This window comes from Pediculus humanus, genomic scaffold (genome assembly GCF_000006295.1).
Source record: "Pediculus humanus corporis 1103172108318 genomic scaffold, whole genome shotgun sequence".
Taxonomy (NCBI): Eukaryota; Metazoa; Arthropoda; class Insecta; order Psocodea; family Pediculidae; genus Pediculus; species Pediculus humanus.
The window spans coordinates 78,476-103,576 of NW_002987887.1; the positions used below are offsets into that span (position 1 = coordinate 78,476).

Consider the following 25,101-nt stretch of genomic DNA (forward strand, 5'->3'; position numbering starts at 1 on the left):
TCAAGGTTAAGGTCAAACAACCAAAAAAGATTTTATGACGTTAAAAACAAAAAATTTTCTTTTTTTTTTATTCTCCCCCCCCATACTAACAAGTGTCAAATATTTTTTAACGAACTTTTTTTAATCGATTTTTTTTTTTTTCGTTTCGGTGATGACGGTTAAAAAGAGAAAGCTAAAGATAAGAATAACAAATTTTTGTTTGTTTGTTTGTTTGCCGAATTTCGGTGACACTTGGAAAAATGTTAATTAAAAAAAACGTAAATTTAATTTCACTGTTACGCGTAGACATTTAAAAAAATGTTCCCGAATGAAATGTTCGTTGGTAACAGTTTTATTAATGAACCGAAAGTGACCGAACTTGAGCAAACTTGACCGAACGTGGCCGAACTTGACCGAACGTGACCGCACTTGATCGAATTTCGATCGAAACGAAGTTTAACGTTAAAGGGGTAGTGGAAAATTTTTCGTGGCGCTCCTGTCGCCGATCGAATTTTCTATTTCTCTATGACAAATCAATAATAATAATATAAAAAATTTATTCGTGGAATTAGATAAAATTAAAATCGTTAGGAGCGATGATGACGACGACGACGACGCGAGTTCCGTAAGCTAATAATGTATTTTTTTTCCACCATCATTATATATTCGTTTGTATTATTTCATCTCGATAGCGTTAAATTTTATTAACAAATTGATTTTTCAAATAAATAATTATGACGTGTCATTAGATAAATAACTGGTATTAAATTTTTTTTTCTTTTTTCTACCAACGTAATTAAATATTAAGAAAAAAATTAACCGTAAAATTTTGTTGTTGTTATTGTAATCGGATTATCACGATTTGTTCAATTTAAAATAACACTTTTAATTTTTTTCAATTTAATTCGCTCACAACAATGAAACAATTTGAAAAGGCGTTGTCGCGCGTAAAAATGAAAGAGAGAGAGAGAGAGAGAGAGAGAAAGGGATTGATTAAGAAACGTCGTGTGAGAAAAAGAGAAAGAGTTTTGTTGTGTACGTGCGTGAGAGAGAGAGAGTAAAATTTTTAAATAGTCAAAAATTTGATTAATTAATTATTCAATGTTTTAACGTCTTCACACACAAAAAAAACATTAATAATAATAATAAAAATAATAAGCTATGGAAATTAAATGGAAGACAATTATTCATTATAGAGAGTCGTTAACAACAATAAAGCAATTAACAGAAATGTTTTGTTTATGTTATGGTGCGTTGAAAAGTAAGAAAAAAAAAACGTGTCGGAAGGAAAACGTGGCAGTAGTAAGATAGAGAGAGGGGGAGTGGAGAGGGGAGGGAAGGGGGGAAGTAAATAAATCCAAAATCGTTCTTGTTCGCTCAAAGCTAATCAATCCGTTCACAATAATAATAATAACTTATTATTATTATTATTACCTTTACCCGAGGGGGTCATATATATAAAAATTTGACCTTCCGGAAAAAATAAAATTAAACCGAAAAATACGAAGCTCCTTCCTTTCGTTACGAAACCCCAACGGGATATTTTCATCCTATTAAATTAATTAATTAATTTCAAATAATCGTCCGCCATTTTTTTTTAGTAAACAACACCAATCGTAATAATAATAATGATAATAAATTTTTTTTTTTTCTTTTCTCCGTAAAACGTTCTACTTTACTTAAATCTGATGGAATGTTAAAAAAAAAAAAAAAAATTTTTAAGAAAGTTAACACAAGAAACTGGTCTTGTTGTTTTTTTAAATCGACAATTTCGAGACTTTTATTACGGTTGTTGTTGTTGTTGTTGTTGTTCTATCGGTTGTTTTTATAATATATATTTTTTTGATTGACTTACCCATAATGAATAAAATAAATACTATTTTATAAATCGAATTCATTTTCTTTTTTTTTTTTTTCGCTTTTCTTTTCCCAAAAAGAAACAAAAATGAATGAACGATGATTAAATAAATAAATAAATGTTGTTGATTGTGATGATGATGATGATGATGATGATTACTACGTTGAAATTGTTAATAATCCTTTACGTCTTACGATTTTCTATTTGTGATGATAATTATAATGGTTTATTATTATTATTATTAAAAACGAACACTTTACACTTTTCACTATTCGTTAATTAATAATTTTTTTTTATTTACTTTTGACTTGTGTCGTTGATTCGTTCAATTTTTTAAATTTTCCCGCTCTTTTTTTTTTTTTTTTTAAACGAACATCGACATCTTTAATAAATAAAAAAAAGCACATAAATTATTTTTGGCGCCAAATTTAAATTTAATTTATTCGTAACGAACGCGACGAGTGTGTGCGTCATCGTAAACTAAAAGGTTTCGTAACGGTTTTTTTCCCCGATAAGTCACGTCGATTTGAATTTCGCGGGTTTTTCACGACCGACAGAAAATTTCCCCCTTACGGAATTTTTCGAAATTAGAAAGTTTTTATTTATTTATTTTATTATTATTAACATTTGTGCAATTAACGGCCATTACCACTTACGTATATTGATTATGCATGAGATTGCATTTTGAAATCTTTTTTATTTATTTATTTATTTATTTAATTATTAATTATTTTTTTAGTCATTAAAAAAAAAAAAACACTTTTATTATTATTATTTTTACGACGGCGCAGAATCCGAGGTTTTATATTAAAAAGTAAAATTTTACTTAATTTTCATTTTACATTATTATTATTATTATTAATTGAACTTTAATCCCGTGTATGTAATTATTTTATTACGCTTTTGCATAATTTTATTATTATTATTATCATTATCATTTCGTTTTAATCATGTAAAATCGTAAATTTTTTTTCTATTAACGAAATGTTTTGTTGTAAACGAATCGATAGATCGATCGATCGATTGATCGATTCGCCGTATCGCGGCATTCGAAAGTGTAAATTTTTTTTTTAATTTTTCCTTACTTCAAGTTCGTTTTAAATATTTGGAAGGAATTCAATCGCAAGTAATTAATGGTTCAATGATTAATAATAATAATAATAATAATAATAATGATAATGATAATGAAAACTTGAAATTTGGCATGACCCAAAAAACGTTACAACGACTATGTTTCCTCCTTCGAGGTTTTTTTTTTTTCTAAAACGAAAATTTCGTTTTGGTCAGTGTCGTCAAGTGCAATCGAAATAAACGCGGCCATTAGACGATTACGTTTGGCAATCGAAAAATGATAATAATAATAATAATAATAATAATAATAATAATATAATTTATTGACAGCCGTTACGAAAATGTCAATCCCTCTCTCTCTCTCTCTCTCTCTCTCTCTCACTCACTCACTCTCAAATAGATTTTTGTTAAAATCGAATAAAAATTTAAATAATTATCGTTAACAAAAAAAGAACATTCGAACGCGAATTGAGTAATTTTAACGTCGCGACATTTTTTTAAAAATTTTAAATTCGTTAACCGTTGGTCGTTCTAATTATTTAAACGAATGCTAATACGAAGAAAAATTTAAAACACGTTTTTTTTTACGGCCAATTATTTATTATTATTATTTTCTGTTTAAAACAAAAAAAAAAGTCGTTTTATATATGAAAAATTTGAATGAACGTTTGTTTGTAACGGTCGCGAGAACGCAATTAAATTTTTTTTTTTAAATTCTATCAATTTTTTTATAACGAATTAATTATGATAATGTCAGCTAACGTTTTATCTTTTTTTTTTTTTTTGTAAAAAATGTCTCTCCGACAGGATTTACGACAGAAAAGTAAAAAAAAAAAAAGAAAAGAACGTTAAACGAATTCAAAAAACCGCGTTCGAAGGGATTTAAAAAAAAAAACGGTTTTCTTTTGCGTCATCATCTATCGTATTCGAAAGTAATTAATAAAAAATTTTGATTTAAATTTGGCGCCAAAATCAATAGAAAGCTTTTTGAACGACGGTTACAAAAAAATAACGAACACTTTAAATTAATTAAAAAAAAAGAAAATCACCTCGATATATATATATATATAAATCGAATTTAACGAGTATCACAATTATCGATAATAAACATGGCACTTTCGAGAATATTTATCGAATCGATATTTTTTTTTTTTACGGCGAAAACCGTTAATTTTCGGTTACGCGAAACTATCGAATGATCCTTCTAGCACGAACGAACAAACACAACTGGAGTAAATCGCGCGAAAGTCAGGTACATCATTGTTATTATTCTCTCACTCCCTCCCTTCGATTAGTTTTTTTTTCTACCGTTTATGTCGCTTCCGTCGCCTACGTCATCATCATCGTTCGATTATCGATTTTCTTTTTTAACCGTTAAAAAAATTTTCATTCGAATTTAATTGTTTCAAATTATTTTTAACAATTAATAATAATAATAACAATAATAATAATAAACGACGACGACGAAGATAATAATAATAATAATAATAATAATAATAATAAAAGCCAACGGCCATAGCGTGCTGGTCACACCGGTTCCCGTACGATCACCGAAGTTAAGCAGCATCGGGCGTGGTGCAAACTTGGATGGGTGACCGTTTGAGAACGCCACGTGCTGTTGGCTTAAAAGAGCAAAAAAAAAATGAGAACAAGACAAAGTAAGAACCAAAAACAAAAAATCTTGTTCTACTGTCGACCTGAGGCAGCTCGACGAGAACGTGAATTTCACTGCTTCTGACCCTGGCCACTCCAAAGATGTTAGTCACTGGAGCCCAGTTCAGGAGACAAATCGTTCCCATCGAAAAAGACGGACTCAGGAAGACCTTCAAGAATTGATGTGGTGCTATCTTATAATAAGTGGCACCACCGAAATTCGAGTATTTGTCCCTAAGGAATCGGGTAGAAACCTCGGATAAATACTTAAAAACTCCGACAAGTAGCCTTGTCGTGTTTAATGGTGGATAATAATAATAATAATTAGCAAGATTAACTTTCTAATTAATTATTATTTAATTTATTTAAAAAAAAAAAAAAATGTATCACGCCGACATTTTGTTTTGCCGACATTTTCGGCATCTTTCAAAAAAAAATTTTTTTCTTTTCACATTAAATCTCATCAAAATTAATTTCGTAATTATTATTATTATTATTATTATCATTATGATCGTTACAAAGAGTATAAAAAAAAAACAAAAAATAGGTTATGAAATTTTAAGCATAAGAAGAGTTTTAAAAAAAATTTAATTAATTAATTAAGTAAGATTATTATTATTATTATTAAAGGGGATTATTTTATATGATAATGATAATAAATCGAACGGCTTCGAAGGTTTAAAAAAAAATCCGTTAGATTTTAATTGGAAGAACGAGTTTAAAAAAAAAAAATGGTTAAAAATTATTATTATTATTTCGGTGAAGGGGGTTTCAATATCATTTACGTTAAATAAATCGTTGAGTGGAATTTTTTTTTTTTTCAAAGGTTTTTTACCTGGGATTTTTTTTATAATACGAATGACCGGTAGCGAAATAATACACACACACACACACACACATACAATTCCATCCATTAATGGAATCTTCTAGAAAAAAAAAAAAAAAATTTTTCTTTCTAGAACAAGGTCGACTAGAGAAATTTATCGGGCCGTCTGATTTGGTTATTAAATACATAACGCGTTTGTGTAAAAAATTTTCTCTCTCTCTCTCTCTCTCTCTCTCTCTCTACCTCTCTACCTCTCTTTACCGATCTCTCTCCTTCTCTCTCTCTCTCTCTCTCTCTACCTCTCTACCTCTCTTTACCGATCTCTCTCCTTCTCTCTCTCTCTCTCTCCTTCTCTCTCTCTCTCTCTCTACCTCTCTACCTCTCTTTACCGATCTCTCTCCTTCTCTCTCTCTCTCTCTCTCTACCTCTCTACCTCTCTTTACCGATCTCTCTCCTTCTCTCTCTCTCTCTCTCTCTACCTCTCTATACCGATCTCTCTCTCTCTCTCTCTCTCTTTACCTCTCTATCGATCTCTCTCTCTCTCTCTCACACGGCGTAAAGGGAGGTTTTATTATTATTATTTTTTTTTAATAATTTTTAACGAGTTTCCCATTTGGTTGTATTCGATGGAAAAACCAACCGAGAAATTAAAATGGCGACGATGAGTGTGTGTGTGTGTGTGTGTGCGTGCATGCGTGTTAATTCGTAATGAGAAAAAAAAAAAAAAAAAAATTTTTGCGTGCGATTCTTTATATCTCGAGTTCATCATCGTCAAGTCATTTAGTTTCCATTCATATTAAATATAAAAGGTTTTTAAACTACGAATGACCTTTTGACCTTACTCATTTAACTCACGCACTTTTTTTACTATGGGAAAAATTCAAAACAAAAAAATTGCCTCAAACAAAAATTATCTGGGAGGCTGGCACGGGATGGGAAATGGAATTCGTTGAAGGTTTTTAACGTGGCAGAAACTTTTCGATAAATCAATTTTTTTTTTTTTTTAAAAAAAAGATTTAGAAACGACGTGGAAGGAGTAGACGAAAATCTTTTTCTAAACTCACGAGAGTATGAATATTAAAGAAAACAAAAAAACAAATTTTCTTCTGCTTATTTTCTCGTAATTTAAATAACAACTTTCGGTAAAATGAATTTCCTGATGAATCCTCACAAAACAAAAATGGCGGATATATCAACCGGGTAGTAAAGAATGAGTATTGCGACTCTCTTGTTGTCCTCATTATTATTATCATCACTACTCACGATTAGAAATATTAGGATAAAATGCAGCATCCTAAAGGATCATCAACCAACTTCCGTTTTAATTCTCCAACAACAGGAAGTTTAAGATGACGAATGGGTGAAATCGAAACGCGCGTGTCAACCAATCTCTTCTTCTAAACACGTGCCTGAAAGAAACGTTTGTTTGTTTGTTTGTTTGCTTGTTTGTTTGCATTTTATCTCAAGAGATGATTTAAAAAAATTTTTTTTTATTGATTCACGTGGTACGAGCGAGAGACATTTGTCATCTATAATCGTTTGTTATTTTTATTTTTAAAAAAAAAGCAGTAGAATTTTCAAATGGAATTTTCAGATCCGGTTTGAATTTCCCGCGCAATTTTTCGTATGAGTCAATTATTACTTAGTAGTGTAATATTATAATAAATGTTTCTTACATCATTCATTTAAAAATCAACACGTAAATCTAACCATTATGATAATGATAATAATAATAATGTCAAAGTTTTAAGTTCAACAAAATCGGCATGTGAGATTGTACGGGAATTAATTTTTTTTTAAATTTTCTCGCCGTCGCCATTTTTTTTTTTTTTTCGTACGAAACGAATAAATAAATAAAAAAAATTCCACGAGAGAAAGTCAATAAAATAAAAATGTTTCGATTAAAAAAAATCAAACGAGATTTACGACTCTTACTTGTTTGTTGTTTGTTTGTCTGCCGTTTTAATTATTATTTGTCTTATTTATTGCTTGCAAAAAAAATTTATTTCAAAACCAATTATTATTATTATTACTATTATTATCATTATTTTCAATCCGTTACGACTAAATGCGTGCGTGTGTGTGTGTGTGAGTGAATTAAAAATTTTCATTCGAACGCATTATTATTATCATTATTTTTAAATATAATAACGAAACGAAACGAAACGATTTCTTATTATTATCATCATCATCATCATCGTTATTATTATTATTATTATTATTATTATTAAAATTAATATTTATTTTGTTTAATGAATTTACTCGCGTTAAAATTAGGAGGCTTTCATCGAAATAATTTATCGGTAAATTAATGATTTATTATTACTATTATTATTATCATTATTATCATTATTATTATTATCATTATTATTATTACTATTATTATTATTATTATCATTACCATTATTATTATCATTTCACAAGAAAAAAATTTTTTTCATTAAAAGATTCGCATTATCATTTTAAATAATTTATTTTTAATTTTTTTTTTTTTTTTGGTTATCCATAGAGAAAATAAATTTCATAGAGAAAATAAACACGCGAAAATAAAATAAAAAAATTTCTCTTAATCGATTTAATATCGATATAATGTAATAATTTTGAAATCAATTTCCGATGAACCCTCTCTACCTCCCTTTAAATTTTGAATTTATTTACTCTATGACGTATCGCAAATCGATGATTCCGTTTGTTTTAAATTTTAACGAATTCGAACGTTGAAGAACGACGCAAACGATGAGCACAAGGTTGTTTAAAAAAAAAAAAATTTCGTAAGTTTCTCTCTCTCTCTCTCTCTCTCTAAATGGATTCCCTTCATTTTTATTTAATTAATTAATTAGTAAAAAAATTTTAAATTTAAAAAAAAATTGTGCAATTAATGATAATGAACTTGTCAATGGTTTAAAAAAAAAAAAAAAGTTGATTTAAAAAAAAAACCTGAAAGTTTTTTTTTTTTTTTTGTTTCACATTAACGGTGACCTCGTTAATGCGAATTAATTTAAGATGGTTGTTGTTGTTGTTGTTGTTGTTTTTCAACACGTTATTCGTTGAACAACAAACGATTCGAAAACGATAATAATAATAATAATAATTTTATTATTATTTTTTTTCTCTCGTTCGTTCACCTTTTGACTTATCCTATGGCATAACCAACCGTCTGTTATTATTCATTACCATCGGTTGTTGTTTGTTTCATTTTTTTTTCCTAATCTCGTATATAATTATGTGACGAAAACAAAAAGAAAAAAAAATTTACTTACTCGTGTTGTTGTTGTTGCTTACACTCTCTCTTCACACATGTTTATTACTCTATGAAAATCTCTGGAATGGAATTGATCCTTTTACATTTTCCAATATGAAAAACTGTAAATTTTATAAATTAACGAATGATTTGTGTTCAATATTACCGTTATTTTTCCATAAGGTTAATATAAATGTAATTCGAGATTAACGAGATTATCGAAAGTATCGATAGGTCGATGATATTTACTCGATGTTAAAAAAATTTTTTTTTTTTTTGATCTTGATCTTAATTTTTTTTTTTAGTTTTGCGAATCGATTTCTCGATAAATTTTTTGATTTTCGATACATCGATCGATTAATCGATAATCTCGAAAATTTAAAAAAAAATTTTTGTTTTGTAAAATCGTTTTTACAAAATATTTCCCCCCCCCCCCCAAAAAAAAAAAAAAAATTTGATTACCCGATTTTTTATTTTTTTTGCTGCTTGTTTGTTTGTTCGTTCGTTTGTTTGTTTGTTTGTTTTTCGATTGATTATTGATTTCGTATTGTTTAATTTTTTACTCGTCGTTAACGATGCGTTAAATAAAAAAAAAAAAAAAATCGTTTTTTTTTTTTTTTGAATTTCAAAACCGGAAATTAAAAAATTAAAAAGAAAAAAAAAACGAATTTTTTTTTTTTCCGATTAATTTTATTATAAATATTAAAAGATTAGAAAGAAGAAGAAGAAAAAGAAAAAAATACGAATTATTATTATTATTAGTATTATTCGGTTTTTCTTATTTTTTCATCGTTACGAATTTCACCATTTCCGGAAGTCGCATTTAATGCTGCAGCTGCCGCCGCTTCCGATTTTCTTTTCAATTGATAATCAATTACTAATCTTCCGGTGAGCATAAAAAAGAAAACCTGCAACCAAAAAAACAAACAAACAAACAAACGATTATTAATTCGAAATCTTTTACTCGACGCCATCTTTGTTTTTGTTTACTTAAAATTTCATTTCTCTCTTTGCGTAATGAAAAAAAAAAAAAACCGTTAATTTAAAATTAATTATTTTTCTATAAGTATAAATAAAAATTTTTTGATCGTTTTCTTTTTTATCTTTCACGATTTAAATAAAAAAAAAAAAAAAACAAATTTAAACTTCACGTTAATAATTCGCGAGATTCCGCGAGAAAGTTCGAGATTTTTTAAAAAAATAACCGTAATGAACATAATTCAAAATGTCGCGTTCCCGAATCGTTATGTGTGTGACGTGTGACGTCACAACAAAACAAAACAATCGATCACGGGGTGGAAGGGGTAAAAAGTGTCAAAAGAAAAACTCGCGTTTTATTTACTCTATGACTTAATATATATCATACGTTACCAGAGCCGGTGCGATTCTTTCAAATTTATCATTGACCATGTAATGCGAATAAACGGCCATTAACATTAAAAATAATAAAATGACGTTTGCGCCATATTTAACTTTATCTGTAAACAAAAAATAGAATATTTTGAATTGAAGAAAATAATAATGGAGGAAGGGAAGTGAGGGGGGGGGGTGTAAGAAAATAATAATGATGATTAACTTACTGCTCGGTACGAGAGACAAAGCCAAACCGCAAATGATTTCCATCGAACCGACGATTCTCCTGTACCATTTTGGCGGGATTTTTATATCCAATGCTTCGGATAACGGAAACACTTTGGCATATTTAACGTATTCTTTCCTCTGTAAAAAAAAAAAAAAAATGATGACGTCATCAAAAAATAAAATTACAAATAATTAAAGTTTGTCGTTTTTAAAAGACTTTTTGTGAGGTGTGTCGTCATTTCCGGTCGACGGGTAATATGAAGGTAGACTACCTATTTATTACGAGTGGAAATAACTTTTTAATCACATTTAAATGTGAAATTTATTTTTCCGTTATACGAATCAAATAAAAAAACGGTTTTTGATTTAAAACCTAAATAATAAATATTTACATTGGCATTAAAATTTAAAAAATCGTTTGTTTATTTCCCGTTGAAAACATTTCAAGTTTTTCCCATTAATAATAATAATAACGTCGTTCGTTTCCTAATAATATCAATTTTTAAAAAATTATTTATAACGTTTTAAATATATAAAAAATTTTCGAATTGAATTTTTCCTTATCCATTTTAACTTTGCCATCAGTCGTAATAAATAAATTACATATAAAATAATTAATTAATTAATTAATGTCTGCGTGTCTGTGCGTGAAAAATTCGTGTTTTTTTTTTAATTTAAATTTAAACGATGATGATGCGAGCCAAAAAAAAGCAGAACAGAAAAGAAAAGAAAAGAATAAAATTTTTTTTTGTTATTTTTTTTACAATAAAAATAAATTTAAATAAATAAATAAAAAAAAAAAACTAAAAAATTTCTTTACGTTAATGTTATTGTCTCCTTACAATTACAGGTTATACTTTTTTCACTACACGTAAGTAAATACAATTGCACATATGATTACACGTAAGGCGTGAGAAAACGAACGAACCCGCGTTATTTTAAACGCGTGCATACACATACGCATATGATTCACGCGCACAAACATACATTTTAATAAATAAATAAAAATTTATTAAGTAAATACCTTTATGTAGTTAAAAAAAAAAAAAAAAAAAAAAAATTCTTTCCCTCCTTCCCCCCTCCGAGCCGTTATTAAATGAGTTGAAAAATAATTAAAAACAATCAAATAATTAATTAATAAAAATCGATATTTAAATAAAATAAATTAATTAATTAATTAAATAATTTAAATAAAAATAAAAAAAATTATTTATATATATATATACGTTTAAATTCCCAGCGGGAGTGTGTTTATTTTTAAAGATCGCAAAAGTTTTTTTTATTTTTTATTTTAATAATAGAATTATTTATAAATAAATAAATTAAATGAAAAAAAAAAAAAAAATTAATAATAGCTTTTGTATAAAAAAATTATCATATGGGGAAAAATTTTTTCTTTAAATACTCCCCACCCCCCCATCTGCCCCCCCCCCCCAAAAAAAAAATAATTTTCTTACTTACCAAATCCTTATGTAAATCTTTACTTATCACTGATGTGACTTTCATCGTTCCAACAAAAATAAAAAACAAACCCAATAATATTGATAAACTTTTCAAAACTATCGACGACATTTTTTATTTATTATTATTATTATTATTTTATTATTATTAAAACACTTTAATCCGTATAATGATGACGATAATATCAAACGCATACCACTTAAATTTTTTATATTAAATTAATTTAAATTTAAATTAAATTAAATACCCGCGAAAGGATATTTCGATACGAGCCTTACAACATTTTACTACTACTATTATTATTATTATTATTATTATTAATATTATTAATATTTATAACCTTATACGACGTATTTTTCACGTTTCTTTCCATTCGATAAATAACATTTTGTAATTTTCCACCATACATTTAACAAATCGATATCATTTCGAATCGATGAAAATTTCGTTGGGGAAAATTAAAAGGGCGCAAGACCGAAATCAACTTTTTCTCTCTCTCTCTCTCTTTTCTTTTCTCTCTTTTGTTCTAGAAGAGACGGTCGTCGTTAAAAGTGGGGAGCGATGAACGTGTGAAAAGCGCAAGCGTTCGATATACAAATTCATCTCTCGTACGCGTATCATCTTCTATCTCTCTCTCTCTCTCTATCTTTCTTTCTTTTCTCACCGATAAATAAAAAAAGAAAAAAACTATTTTGATTAATTACATAAGAGACATCTAGAGACAATGTTTACGGGGGGGGGGGGGGGAGGAGAGAAGGAAGGATGCTGGGAAGGGGGGAGAGGAGGGGGGGAAAAAGAAAACCGGATGGGACGAATCTGAGAGGTGGGTGGAAGAAATCGGAAAAATCTTCGCGTTAAAAATAAATAATAAAAAAAAAAAATGTCGGATAAACAGTGAATGAATGAATGATTGATTGATTATTTCTTACACTTTTTTTATGTTTTTTTTATTTAACTTCAATTTATTATAAAATCGTATCGAGTTTAAATTAGCCGGAAGCTGCTTTTGCCGCCAACCTTTTGTCTCTTTCTTCCGCCACGGATAATTTAACACCTTTACCACGGGGTAATGAAACGTATGCCTTTGATCCTTTTCCGATGATGAAAACGTTGTTCAATCTGGAAATAACACAATCAATCAATCAATCTACTGACTCTTATCCATATTTTTCCATTTTCCAATCGACGAAGAACGAGATTCACTCACCTTGTGGCAAAGGTATGACCTTGAGTGTCTTTGATGTGAACAATATCAAACGAACCAGGATGTCTTTCTCTGTTGACCACTGTGCCTACACGTCCCAAGTTACGACCCCCAGTGATCATGCATAAATTGCCTGGAACAAAACAAAAACATACATTGAACCATACTTCTTCTTCCTCCTTCTCCTCCTCCTTAACTTTTAACTCAATTATCGTCATCACAAACAAATTCTTTTTTTTTTTTTTTTTTTTAATGTTTTTCTCACTCACCAGATTCAAACTTGATAAAATCCAAAATTTTAGATGTTGCAATTTCCAATTGAATCGTATCATTAACTTTAATTAAAGGATCTGGATATCTAATGGTTCTTCCATCGTGAGTTACCAAAAATGGTACTCCTTTGGGCCCAGTTTGGACTTTTTTTACTTTACACAACTTGTACTGCAAAAAGACAGATTTTATAAAAATATTCATCAACATCAATCATAAAAAATCATTTGTTTAAATAATAATAATAATAAATGATTGTTATTAAACTAAGTAAAATGCCAAGATTAACTCCATCAGATGAGTAAGGTTTTATCGATTTATCACTAATTATCATTATTTGTGCCTTTTAAACCTTTGACTGTCATCATTAAAGCTACTCTATGATAATAATAATTGCTTTCTTCTTTCTTTTAACACAAATATTGAGACTATAAATCAATATTTAATGTAAATGAAACAAAAAAAAAAGTGATGCTCTCTTATGACTCTCGATATCATTAAAATGAATTTAACATTCCTCGATTACTTCACTTCTTCAAAATTCATAATTGAAAGCAACCCTAAACCTGATGATAATTAACAAGACAGGTATATAAATTGTTTAGAATTAAACAAACACTTACTGTAGCTTCATCGGGGGTGATTCTATGAATGGTGAATCTTCCCTTAACATCGTAAATAAGGCGAAAAAGTTCATTTATCTTTTCGATGGAAATAACGTCTGGAATAAATAAATAAAAATAAATAAATGCATAACGTGTGACGTTCGCAGATTACATTAAGATATACATAAATAAAATAAGATTTACCCATAAACCCAGCCGGGTAATTTGGATCCGTACGAATTTTCCCATCGACTTTAATTAATCTTTGCATAACAATTTTTTTAACTTCACAATTCGTCAAAGCATATTTTAAACGATTTCTTAAAAATATAACTAATGGAAGTGATTCTCGTAATTTGTGAGGACCGGCAGACGGCCGGGGAGCGTAAACACCCCCCAATTTATCCAACATCCATGCTCTCGGGGCATTGAGCCGCTTCAAATGCTTCTTGGGTCCTCGAGCCTATAAAATCAACCCTCACACGTCATAAACAACATTCAAATATTCAAACGTTAATTTTAAAATTAATTATAATGTCAGAAAATATTTTAAATGACATAAATGATTTTTTTTTTTTTTTTTTTAATTTTAACTAAACAAATGGAAAAATGATTAATTAATTGATGACATTTACCAAACAGAAGGAGAAAATTGAGGTTAGGTAAAGACAAACAGTAATGGCTGATAATCATTAAAAAGAAATAATAATTTTAACGAAAGGGAAAAAACAAATTCAATTAAAATTGTTTTTAAATAAGGGAAAATATTTTTACGTTAATTATTTAGAAGGATTGCCGAGATTAAAACAAATAAAAACACTCACCATAATTAAGAGAAACACATGAAGCTAAAAGGTATATGTTAGGGTTGCAAACACTGACAAAATAAACATATTATAAGTTGGCACCACCGATTTCACTTTCGCGTTTCGTCATTTACTCTATGGTATTATTTTCGTTATCTGAAGTTTACTTCATCTTTTATTTGTTTTTTTTTTTCTTTTTTTTGCAGATTATATTTAATACCACATTTTTAAATAAAGTTTTTAATTAAATACTTTTAAAAATGAATATAAAATCATCGCCATTACTAATTTTTTTTGTTACTTATTACAAAAAACCCCAATCCTCTTACATTTATACGTTTCATCATTTTAAAAAAAATTATAAATAATAATAATAATATAAAAGAAACCATTTTTTTTTAATTACTCACATTACAGTAAATAACAACGTTAATAATTATATTTTTTTAAAAAAAAAAAAGGAAATATAAAAAAAATTAAATTAAAAACTTTTCAACTTTTTCATTTTTGCTTTTATTTTCATATAAAACTTTATTAATAGCAAATTGGCAAAAAGAACAATAATAATAATAATAATAATAATAATAATAATAAATTTGGATATCAAATTTTAAAATATTATATTAGGTTGAAAGATTGTTACCGAAACAAGGAGTGATTTGATAAAATACCCAATCTTCTAAAAATGACGGTATGAAAGCATGAGCCGTAGTAAATTTAACTGGAACTTTTAAATTTTGCAACATTTTTTCATAAAGTTGCAAACTTCTAACTGCGGAAGCTCCATTTCCCTATTTAAAAAAAAAAATTCATTTTAAAAACTATAAAACTGACTCCCCGGTATGGGAATTCATTTGTATCGACTCACGTGTGTTAAAAATTTTCCACCGGGACGAATGACTTGCATTGATTTATTCAATATCAATCGTATGAAATTCCACATTTCCCCATTTTGACCGCTCGTATCCACCGGAACATCCGTTAAATCCCCAAAAACGTAATCGACCTAAACGTGAAATAAATAATTAGATTTTCTCCTATCCCCGGAAAATTCATTCAAAATGCATTTTATACCTTTTTCCCTTCTTTTATAAACTTTTCCAACGTTTCGAAACAATCACCGACAATGATTTCGTATTTATCTCCTTTGTAATTATCGAGACAGTTGCCGCAGGAAGATCTCAAATAAACGCCGCAAGCTTTTATAACGACTTCATCCAACTGCAGAAAACAAAAAATTTAAAAATGCGATATAGTTGCGACAAATTTCCCATTGGCACAATTTGGCGGAATTAACGTTAAATCTGTCGCACTTTCGACAAATCATTGTACTACCTCTAACATTGTGATGAATTTTGGATTTTCTTTCAACAATTCCCAAAGCAAACAACCATCTCCTCCGCCGAGAATAATTATTTCTTTATTCTCGTAATTTTCAACTCCTCTTTGCATAAGAGTTTCCGTGTAAATCAAATCGCTTTCCGACATGTCTGAAAATGGAAAAAAGTAAATAAATCAATAAACAATTCTCATCGCTACTATTATTATTATTATTATTATTATTATTATTATTATAATTAAACTTACTTTGCAAATCGTCCAATAGTAATATATTTCCTAAACTTTTCGAATGTACGATTTGTATTTTTTGATATGGAGATGTTTCTTCGAAAACAACTTTGTCGATGTCGTATTCCAAAATCCTTTCGTCTGAAACAATAAAACAAACAAAAACTATACCATCGAATTGATAGATGTATACACGAGCGCACCATAACGAAAGCGAGAGAGCAAAAACAAATATGGCGGACAAATAAAAATGCGTTCATGCTCATTCAATATAAATAATTATAAGGAAACGTAGGCGGGGGGGGGGGGTTAAAAATACAATTAAGCTCTAATAATAAGCAAATTAATAGTAAAAGAAACATTTTCTTTCTTTCTTTTCATCACCACCACCACCACCACCATCATCTTCAATATCATTGATAATTACCTGATGAGAAAAAGTATTTACACACTTTACCACCTCTTGATATGGCTGGGTACCTATGTGAATTCTTGATCTTAATCTTTTTACGCAATAAACTATCCAAATTACGAATGTTCTAAAAATAAAAAAAAGAAACTAAAGAAACTAAAAAATAAATTTAAACTAAAACTAAAATACTTAAAACAAAATAATAATAATAATAATAACGTTGTCATTTCAAGGTGTGCAAGAATCAACATGGCAGGGAGAGAGCAACGGCTAATATAAATTATTAATGCATGCGATATTATGTACATAATAAATAAAACGTGCTAAAAGAAAATAAATAAATAAATAAATAAAAATTATGGTTTGTATGTTGCATCATCATGTTCGTGCTGTTGCTGTTGCTTTTGTCATATAATAAAGCATCGAACCTGATGTTGTTAAATACACATCAATTGCTCCTCCTCTTTTTATCGGTGGAAGATGTTTGCTCCTAGCCGAGGCGAGAGCTTTACCAATTGATAATTCAAGCAAACGAAGTTGCTGAAACCGTTAAATTATAACCGTTAAATTTTATGTTTGTTTTGTTCCCCTCCATTACAATTTCTTATTACATTAACCATGTAATGTTTTGTACACTGCTGTACCTCCTGTACCTGATAACAACCTTATAAAACACTTTTTTATTCAATATTTACAATTAAATAAATGTCACACTAATAATCGAGTTTTTCTTTTACTACAAACTAATGTCCCTTTCAAATCGTTTAATGGATGCCATGACAATTGTAATTTTTTTTTTAATTTGCACAATCTATTTCATTCTCACAAATTCTATTTCGAAGACACTGAGTCATTAATTGTATGAGTACAAAATAATTTTCAAATTTGAATCATGTGCTAAATTTAATATCGAATGTTCTTCTCATTGATATATAAAATGCGATAAACATTTGCAAATTTTTAAAATCGATTATTACTTTTATATATATAAGTAACAATACAATTTAAAAATACCTTTTCCTCATTGACACATCAATTGTTTCCTCACCATTATTATTATTATCTTTATATAATTAGTCAACACTAATGTAAAAATTATAAAACAACTCACAAAATCGAACATGAGAAGAGTAATTTCGAAAGGGTAATTTTATGATGTGCGAGTGTGTTTGAATTCGAAATGTGCAATCGACAAAAAAAATTACAATCATCATTATTCACATAAAAAATAATTTAAATTAAAAATGCACCTTAAATAAATATCGAATTGGAATTAAAAATACAATTTTGATAGAATTAAAATGTTTACCTCGAATGTAAGCATATCATCTTCCGTTTCAGATTTATAATATTCAATATTGATTGTAACAATTCCTTCTTTTAATCCTCTCACCGTGATAAATGTTCCTTTGGCTCCGAAAAAAATAGATAAAAATCCTCCATCCAATTCTCTGAATGAATCGCATTTAATATCTTTTATATATTCTTTAAGACAACTTTCGACATTTTCCTTAATCATGTATCTATCTTCAACTGTTTCGCATGCATTCGGATTGACAGTGAAATCCAATAAAAAAGTATTAACAGCCATTTTTATTTTTAAAAAAAAAATAAAAATTATTTTCTTCTTCTTCTTCTTGTTCGACAAAAATAAAACAACTAATATTTAGAGTCCTTTCCTTTGGGTTTTTTTTTTTATTAAAATGATTTTTCAATTATTATTGATAAATTCTAAAAAAAAAAAAAAAAAAGAAAAGCAAACACTTGTGATAACATTCAAGGCTAATTAAAAATGTGGAATTTTTAATTATTTTCATCGAGTAATTAAATCCAAAATTTTCCAACAACAGCTTTTAACAATTAAATTTAAATATTAAAAAAAAAACGTTTTTGATTTAAAAAAAACAATTAAAAACAATTAAAAGTTTAATAATATTTTACTACCGGTCTCTTAATATACTAACAGAAAAAAAATTAATACGTTAAATATTTATCGATTTGAATGTTCAGATATCGATTTGTCAATAAAAAATTTTTTATTATTAATAATAATAATAATAATAATAATTTTAAATAAATATTTACGATAAAAATAAAAAAAAAAATCAATTTGAAAATGACGATAAACATTATTGAAAATTTACCGGTTGATTTTACTACCTTAAATTAATATTTATCCGGTAAATAAATATGTAATAATAATAATAATAAATTAATAATAAATAACGTGAATAATTTACCAATAATTAACAATTTTTAAATCAGGCGTTTATTATTCCAAGGTTAATTTCCTATAATACGAATTCTTTTTTTAAATTTTTAATATATAAAAAATGATTTATCCTTTATCTCTCTCTCTAAATTATTATTTAGGTACGCTCGTAATTCACTTGCCTCTCTCCAAAATCAAACGTTATTTCAATCGACGACGGAGCATGCGCTCAATCAACGGTTTTTTTTTTTTTTTTTTTGCAATATCGACAAAAATAAATTTTTAGCGCCCTCTCTCGGTCCCACTACCTCATCATCATCACCTTTTCCGCCATTTTTCATTCATAACCTAACCTTGTCCCCGTTTTAATTTTTTAATTTAAATTACAAAAAAGAAACGCAAACGAATTGGAAATAAAAATAAAAATCATTCTTTTGATAAAACGTTATATATATATATTTATTATTATAAAATCATTCGAAAAAAAAAAAAAAAAAAAAGTATAAAAAAATGTCAATGTAAAAATGACGCTCTCAATGTATATACAAATAATGATACAAATCGATCGATACGAATATATCGAATCGTTTTATATAAAAAGGCACGTATTATAAAATTTGTCAACAAAAAAACATTTCGCAAATCCAAATCGGGAAAAAAAAAAAAAAAAAACTAGACTTTGGTCTACGTGAACGAACGAACGAACGAACGAACAAACGATGATGATGATGATGATGATTCATACGTTTAAATCCACAAGTCTTTTTTTTTTTTTTTTTTTTTTTTTTTTTGTAAATGAGAAACATGGAGATTAATCACATATACAACAGTCTTGACGAGTCCTTGAAAGTTTGTTACTCTGAAGTAACACGTTTGGCAAATTCAAATGTTTCTCTCTCTCTCTCCTCTCTCTCTCATTGTTTTATTATAATGACGTCATCGCTGGAGGTCTAGCATAGGCTTTAGGTATGAAACCGTATTTTCTAGTTTTCGGAGCATAGGCCCACAACCATCCGTCAACCGTTTGATTGTTCATATCAGCATAAATCCAATCGCCTCGTCTCACGGAAAGATCATCTGGTGCCTGAGCCTGAAAATGTTGTGTGATGTCACACAACATAACGTCACGTTTTTTAATTAAAATTTTTTTTTTTTTTAAACTCTTTGCCAACAGTAATAAACCATAAAAAAAAAAAATTTTATTTCCATCGTTAAAACGGTTTTTTTTTTTTTTTTCTACTGCTACTATTATTATTATTATCATCATCATCATTTTTACCTTATAATCGTAAAGCATAACCAATTCGGTACCGTGATATTTTAAATCTTCCGTTGTTGTTGTTGTTGTTGTTTGATGACCAATGTAATTCCCATTTGTATAATTGACTTGAGCGGCGCTTGCACCGGCATTGTTATTATTATTATTATTATTATTCGCATTTGAATTTTCTGTTATGTGACCTGACAAAGCAATGTTCGAACCATTATAAACAAATAATAATAATAATAAAAATTTTTCATTATAACGGGGGGTACCTTGTATGACGTCAGCGGGATAAACGAAACCGCTAGGTACGAATCCTTCTTGACCATCTGACCTAACTATCCAAAACCAGTCGGGATCTTCTCTATTAAGTACAGTAACGAATTCTCCCCTTTCAACGGATACATCGTTTTCATCACGTGCTATAAACGTGTACAGAACGATGTAACGACCCGAGGGATCCTATAATAATAAGACAGACCGTCACATCTTTAATAACGTCGAATAAATATAAATAACGTAAGCGCACACGCACACACACACCTTACAAAATGGATGAATTTCCGGTTGAGAAGATGATCCGGCGCTATGTAAGGATGCTTGAGAACTTGTTAAATTCATTTGAACTATTGTCGAATTTTTATTAAGTGTGTTGCTGCTACCATGATTGCTGTTACTTCCATTCGCATTATTGTTATTACCATTGCTATTATTATTACTGTTGTTATTATTATTATTATTATTATTACTACTACTACTATTATTTACAATATTACTACTGCTCCCGTTATTTAATACAACGCTGTTGTTATTTATATTGCTGTTAGAGTTACAGTTGCCACCGCTGCTGCTGTTGTTATTATTAATATTACTATTATTATTATTATTATTTCCATTACTGTTACTATTGTTATTATTGTTACTGTTATTTATCGAATTATTATTGTTGCAACCTCCTAATTGACCATATTCTTCTCCATCGGAATCTATAAAAAAAAAATTTTCGTTAAAATCAATTTCGCTTTTTTTTTTTCCCAATCATAAGTTTAAGGAGGTATAAAAGAGTAGAAACCTGGTTCGTGTGGAAGTTTTTTTTTCATTTCCATAACATGATGATAAGAATTAAATGGAGTACAATAGCTATGAGGAATGAAACCTTCTTGCCTACTGTCTTGTGCTATAACATATACCCAGTCATTTTCTCTATATAATATATTAACAATTTGACCTCTTTTAACTTCTAATTCATCATCGACACATGGTGTAAAATCGTGTAAAATGACCTGAAAATTAAATTTATCATATTCACACACCCAAGACTAAACACACATTAAATATCGAAAAAAAAAGGGTTATCATTATTATTATTATTATGTGATAAATACAAACAAACAGACGATACTTTTAAACAAGAGGTTTTTTTTTTTTTTTTTTCCATTTAAAATAATTAAATAAATTCATACCATTTTACTGTCTGGAGAAAAACCATTTTCTTTTTCAATGCCAACTCTGACTAATGTTTCTATTGAAGCACTACCAGTGATTCTTCCCATTCCAGGTCCCCTGACGACATCTTTGTTTAAATCTGCTGTCGCTAAAATTAAATTAATTAATACGAAACATTTAAATTTTAATAATTTTAATTAATGAAATATTAATTAAAAGTGGGCCAACTTATGATTTTCGTTTTAATACGAGCCAGTAATAACTATTGTTTTTAATTATGTTATAATACAAATGGTAATTAAAATTAATAAAAAATAATATGACTAACACGTTTTATTTAATGTAATGTAACTGAAAAAAAAAAAAATTTACTTGAGGAACCCTAAGGGTAACATATAACGGAATACATATTAACTATATTAAGTTTACGACAAGGTTTTAAAAAAAAAATTAAAATTAATTATGAATGCAATGGTCGTGAGAGAAAACAATCGGTGTAATTTTTTTAAACGGACTTTTTTTTATAAATACATACTCTTTTTTTTCTTCGATCTTCCGATTCGTACGGGACATAAAAATGCCATTTTTATTCATTATTATTTACACACACGATCGGCCATTATTCTTTATGTACATAAGCGTTTACATTCGGTGTCGAAAATCGGAACTAAAATCACCACCGTAGTCAAATTTATGATTGAAAACAATTATTATTTAAAATTAAAGGATTAAAAAAAAAATTTTTTAAATATTAATTCCGTTTTATAAATAATATTTTAAAAATAAATAATAATAATAATACAACGTTTTCAAACACTAAAATAATTTTTTTTTTAAATAATTAAATAATTTATTCAACGATTATTTTATCATTAATTTTCCCGCGAATTTTCAAAAGGAATGAATTTGATTAAACTTATGTGAAAAAAATAAAGAGAAAAACGTTAAAAAAATAATAAACTTATCTTAATTAAATTAAAAAATATTTCACGATTACAACCTTTTTATTTTTTATTTATTAACTCACTTAACACGGTCGAAAGAAAAAAAAATTTCTATCATTTGATTCAGAACGACAAGCAAACTGTAACAACAAAAAAAAAATTCTGCATCAAGTTTTTTTTTTTCTTTTATTCATTTGGTGAAAGTGAAATAATAAATTTTATTTATATATTTCAAATGATTTCACATAATTTACACTATTTATTTACACACAAACTCCATAAAAATATTCCCACAATAAATAATAAAAGGATGTAATATCATCATCATTATCAATAATATCAACCAACTAATATTAAAAGATTTATTATTATTATTATTATTAATGTAATAATAATCGTTTTGTAGTTATCACATATGATAGTGATAACAATTACGTTATAAAATTAATTAATTATTTGCATTTTTTTTTTTTAATTTTAATAATAATTATGATGAAAATATTAAATTGGTTAGTATGATCTTGAAGTTGTTGTTGTTGTTGTTGACAATTCCATTGTTTAAAATATTCCATTGATTTCCATTGGCTAAAATTGAACAAAAGACTCCACTATACAATATTACATTATAAAACGACCAGAATACAGGACAATGTCGTGGTATTTGTTTAATTAATTTTCCCTATTTTATAGGCTTTGAGTTAAATCAATTTATCTCCATACATTCTCACTCTCTCTCTCTTTCTCTCTCTCTCTCTCTCTCTCTCTCTCTCTCTCTCTCTCTCTCTCTCTCTCTCTCTCTCTCTCTCTCTCTCTCTCTCTCTCTCTTTCTCTCCTTCTCTCTCTCCAAAAAGGTTTTACAAAAAAATAAAAAATTTTAATAGGTACTCAAAATAATGATAATAAAAAAATAATGTAAATGATGATGATGATGATGATGATTTTACAATTATTTTATTTTATTAAATCAAAACGTTTTCTTTTATTAGATGTTATTATTATTATCATTATCATCATTCTCCAGTTTCCAGATAAAAAAAAATGGAAAAAAAGTTTTTCATTCATATCGAAGTTAAAATAAAATAAAATGAAAAAAAAATTTTTTTTTTTTTTTCCATTCGTTTAGTTTGCTCTTTTAAATATATTTTTTTATTTTTCACCAAAACAATTTTCTCGTTTTCCCTCTCTCTCTCTCTCTCTCTTTCTCTCTCATCTTGCAATTGGTATTCATAGAAAGTTTTTAAATGAAAAAAAAATTTTCCGACTAATTCTTTTTCTCCATATTTCTTTTTCTTAACTTTTTTTTTTTTCTTTTTTTTTTTTTTCGCCGTTAGAATTTCATTTTGGAAATTAGAAAAGCGTACGTTTTAATTTCGTTTTAAATGTCTTTATTTAAAAAAAAAAAAAATTTTCTTTCTTTCTTACGTCGTTGGAAAATTTTTTATTTTTTTTTTTCCTCAATTTATTTCGTAACGTTTACACGTTCTCCATTTTTTTTAAAAAAATAACCGTCGCCATTATTATTATCGTCTACGGTGTTTTTATCATCGTTATTTTCTCTTTCGAAAATATTTTTCATAGAGTAAATAAATTATTTTTTATTTTTATGACCGTTTTTTTTGTAATATTATACAAAACGACGTATGCGACGACGAGCGAGGTAATGCGTCATAGAGTAAAAAAACAACGTTTGAAAAAAAACGAAACGAAATCGAAAAGGACGCGGATTTAAGGGGAGGAGAGAGGAGGGAAGGAAGACACCTAATTCAAAATGGAACACTCTTGATTAAGGTAGTTAACGTTGTCATGGTTACCAACCCTCTAAATAAGGGATTCTTATCGAACCAATCGTTTTTCATGGCTCCGATCTTGTCCTTCACCGTCGTTTTATTTTATTTTTTTTTTCTTTTTCTTTTTCCACATTTTCTTTTCATTTTTTTCCATTAGAAAAAACAAAATTTTCTTTCCCTCAAAATTTCCCCCCCCCCCTCATTTTCCAACACATTCGTGTAAATTTTTTAATGACATCACGATTTATAAAAAAAATCATTGTATTCGTCAATAATAATAATAATAATTTCAGGTACGTTAAAAATAACGGTTTTAAATTACGATTTTTCATTCGCATGGGATTAATATTTCGTCTGCTCTTCCTTTTTCCTTCGCATCTCTTTGTTACAAAAAAAATAATAATAATAATAATAAAAAACATTTGGTTGTTATTTGAGAAAACGATAATGATGATGATAATAATAATTAATTTTAACACCGTGTGATTTTTTTTTTTTTTTCAGGTTCGGATACATTATTGATAATGATAATGATATTAAATAACGTCAAGTTGTGACTGGGAACAAAAAAAAAAAAAATTTTTTTTTTTTTTTTTTTAACGCCATCATGTTATGCAAATGTTTTTCGTCTCGCACAAACAAATTTTATACTCATAAAACCTTAATGATGATGATGATGATGACGATGATGATGATGATAAGGTACAGGATTAACAACTCCTACCGTGTTTTTTTTTTTTTTTTTAAATATTTAAAATTTGTCAACGATGATAATTTTTAAAAACGATTGATTGTGACGTCATATACAAATATGGCCCCCTCCTTACGGTTGTTTTTTGATTATATCAAAAATTCGTTTGTACAACCGTTTTGGGGGGGGGGGGGATCGAATCCGACGACGGAGAAAAAAAA

The 25,101-nt window shown here is 27.8% G+C and overlaps 4 protein-coding genes across 4 annotated transcripts; all 4 read right to left on the reverse strand.

Moving 5' to 3' along the window:
• Positions 1 to 9,392: 9,392 nt before the first annotated feature.
• On the reverse strand, positions 9,393 to 11,781 carry Phum_PHUM601180 (uncharacterized protein; the record flags this gene model as incomplete). Its single annotated transcript, XM_002432742.1, has 4 exons — positions 9,393 to 9,536; positions 10,000 to 10,106; positions 10,209 to 10,347; positions 11,671 to 11,781. The coding sequence occupies 4 exons, from the start codon at positions 11,779 to 11,781 to the stop codon at positions 9,393 to 9,395; spliced, it is 501 nt and encodes a 166-aa protein (XP_002432787.1).
• Positions 11,782 to 12,659: 878 nt separating this feature from the next.
• Phum_PHUM601190 (40S ribosomal protein S4, putative) lies at positions 12,660 to 14,161 on the reverse strand (the record flags this gene model as incomplete). Its single annotated transcript, XM_002432743.1, has 5 exons — positions 12,660 to 12,789; positions 12,878 to 13,007; positions 13,144 to 13,315; positions 13,768 to 13,865; positions 13,954 to 14,161. 5 exons carry the CDS (start codon positions 14,159 to 14,161, stop codon positions 12,660 to 12,662), a joined length of 738 nt encoding a protein of 245 aa, XP_002432788.1.
• Positions 14,162 to 15,178: 1,017 nt separating this feature from the next.
• Positions 15,179 to 18,127, reverse strand: Phum_PHUM601200 (Spermine synthase, putative; the record flags this gene model as incomplete). Its single annotated transcript, XM_002432744.1, has 7 exons — positions 15,179 to 15,346; positions 15,424 to 15,561; positions 15,630 to 15,776; positions 15,891 to 16,045; positions 16,143 to 16,265; positions 16,965 to 17,076; positions 17,846 to 18,127. 7 exons carry the CDS (start codon positions 18,125 to 18,127, stop codon positions 15,179 to 15,181), a joined length of 1,125 nt encoding a protein of 374 aa, XP_002432789.1.
• A 1,546-nt stretch (positions 18,128 to 19,673) lies between these two features.
• Phum_PHUM601210 (uncharacterized protein) lies at positions 19,674 to 22,042 on the reverse strand (the record flags this gene model as incomplete). The annotated part of the gene is made up of 7 exons (XM_002432745.1): positions 19,674 to 19,838; positions 20,028 to 20,197; positions 20,285 to 20,474; positions 20,556 to 20,998; positions 21,085 to 21,295; positions 21,476 to 21,600; positions 21,994 to 22,042. The coding sequence occupies 7 exons, from the start codon at positions 22,040 to 22,042 to the stop codon at positions 19,674 to 19,676; spliced, it is 1,353 nt and encodes a 450-aa protein (XP_002432790.1).
• Between the last annotated feature and the right edge of the window lie 3,059 nt (positions 22,043 to 25,101).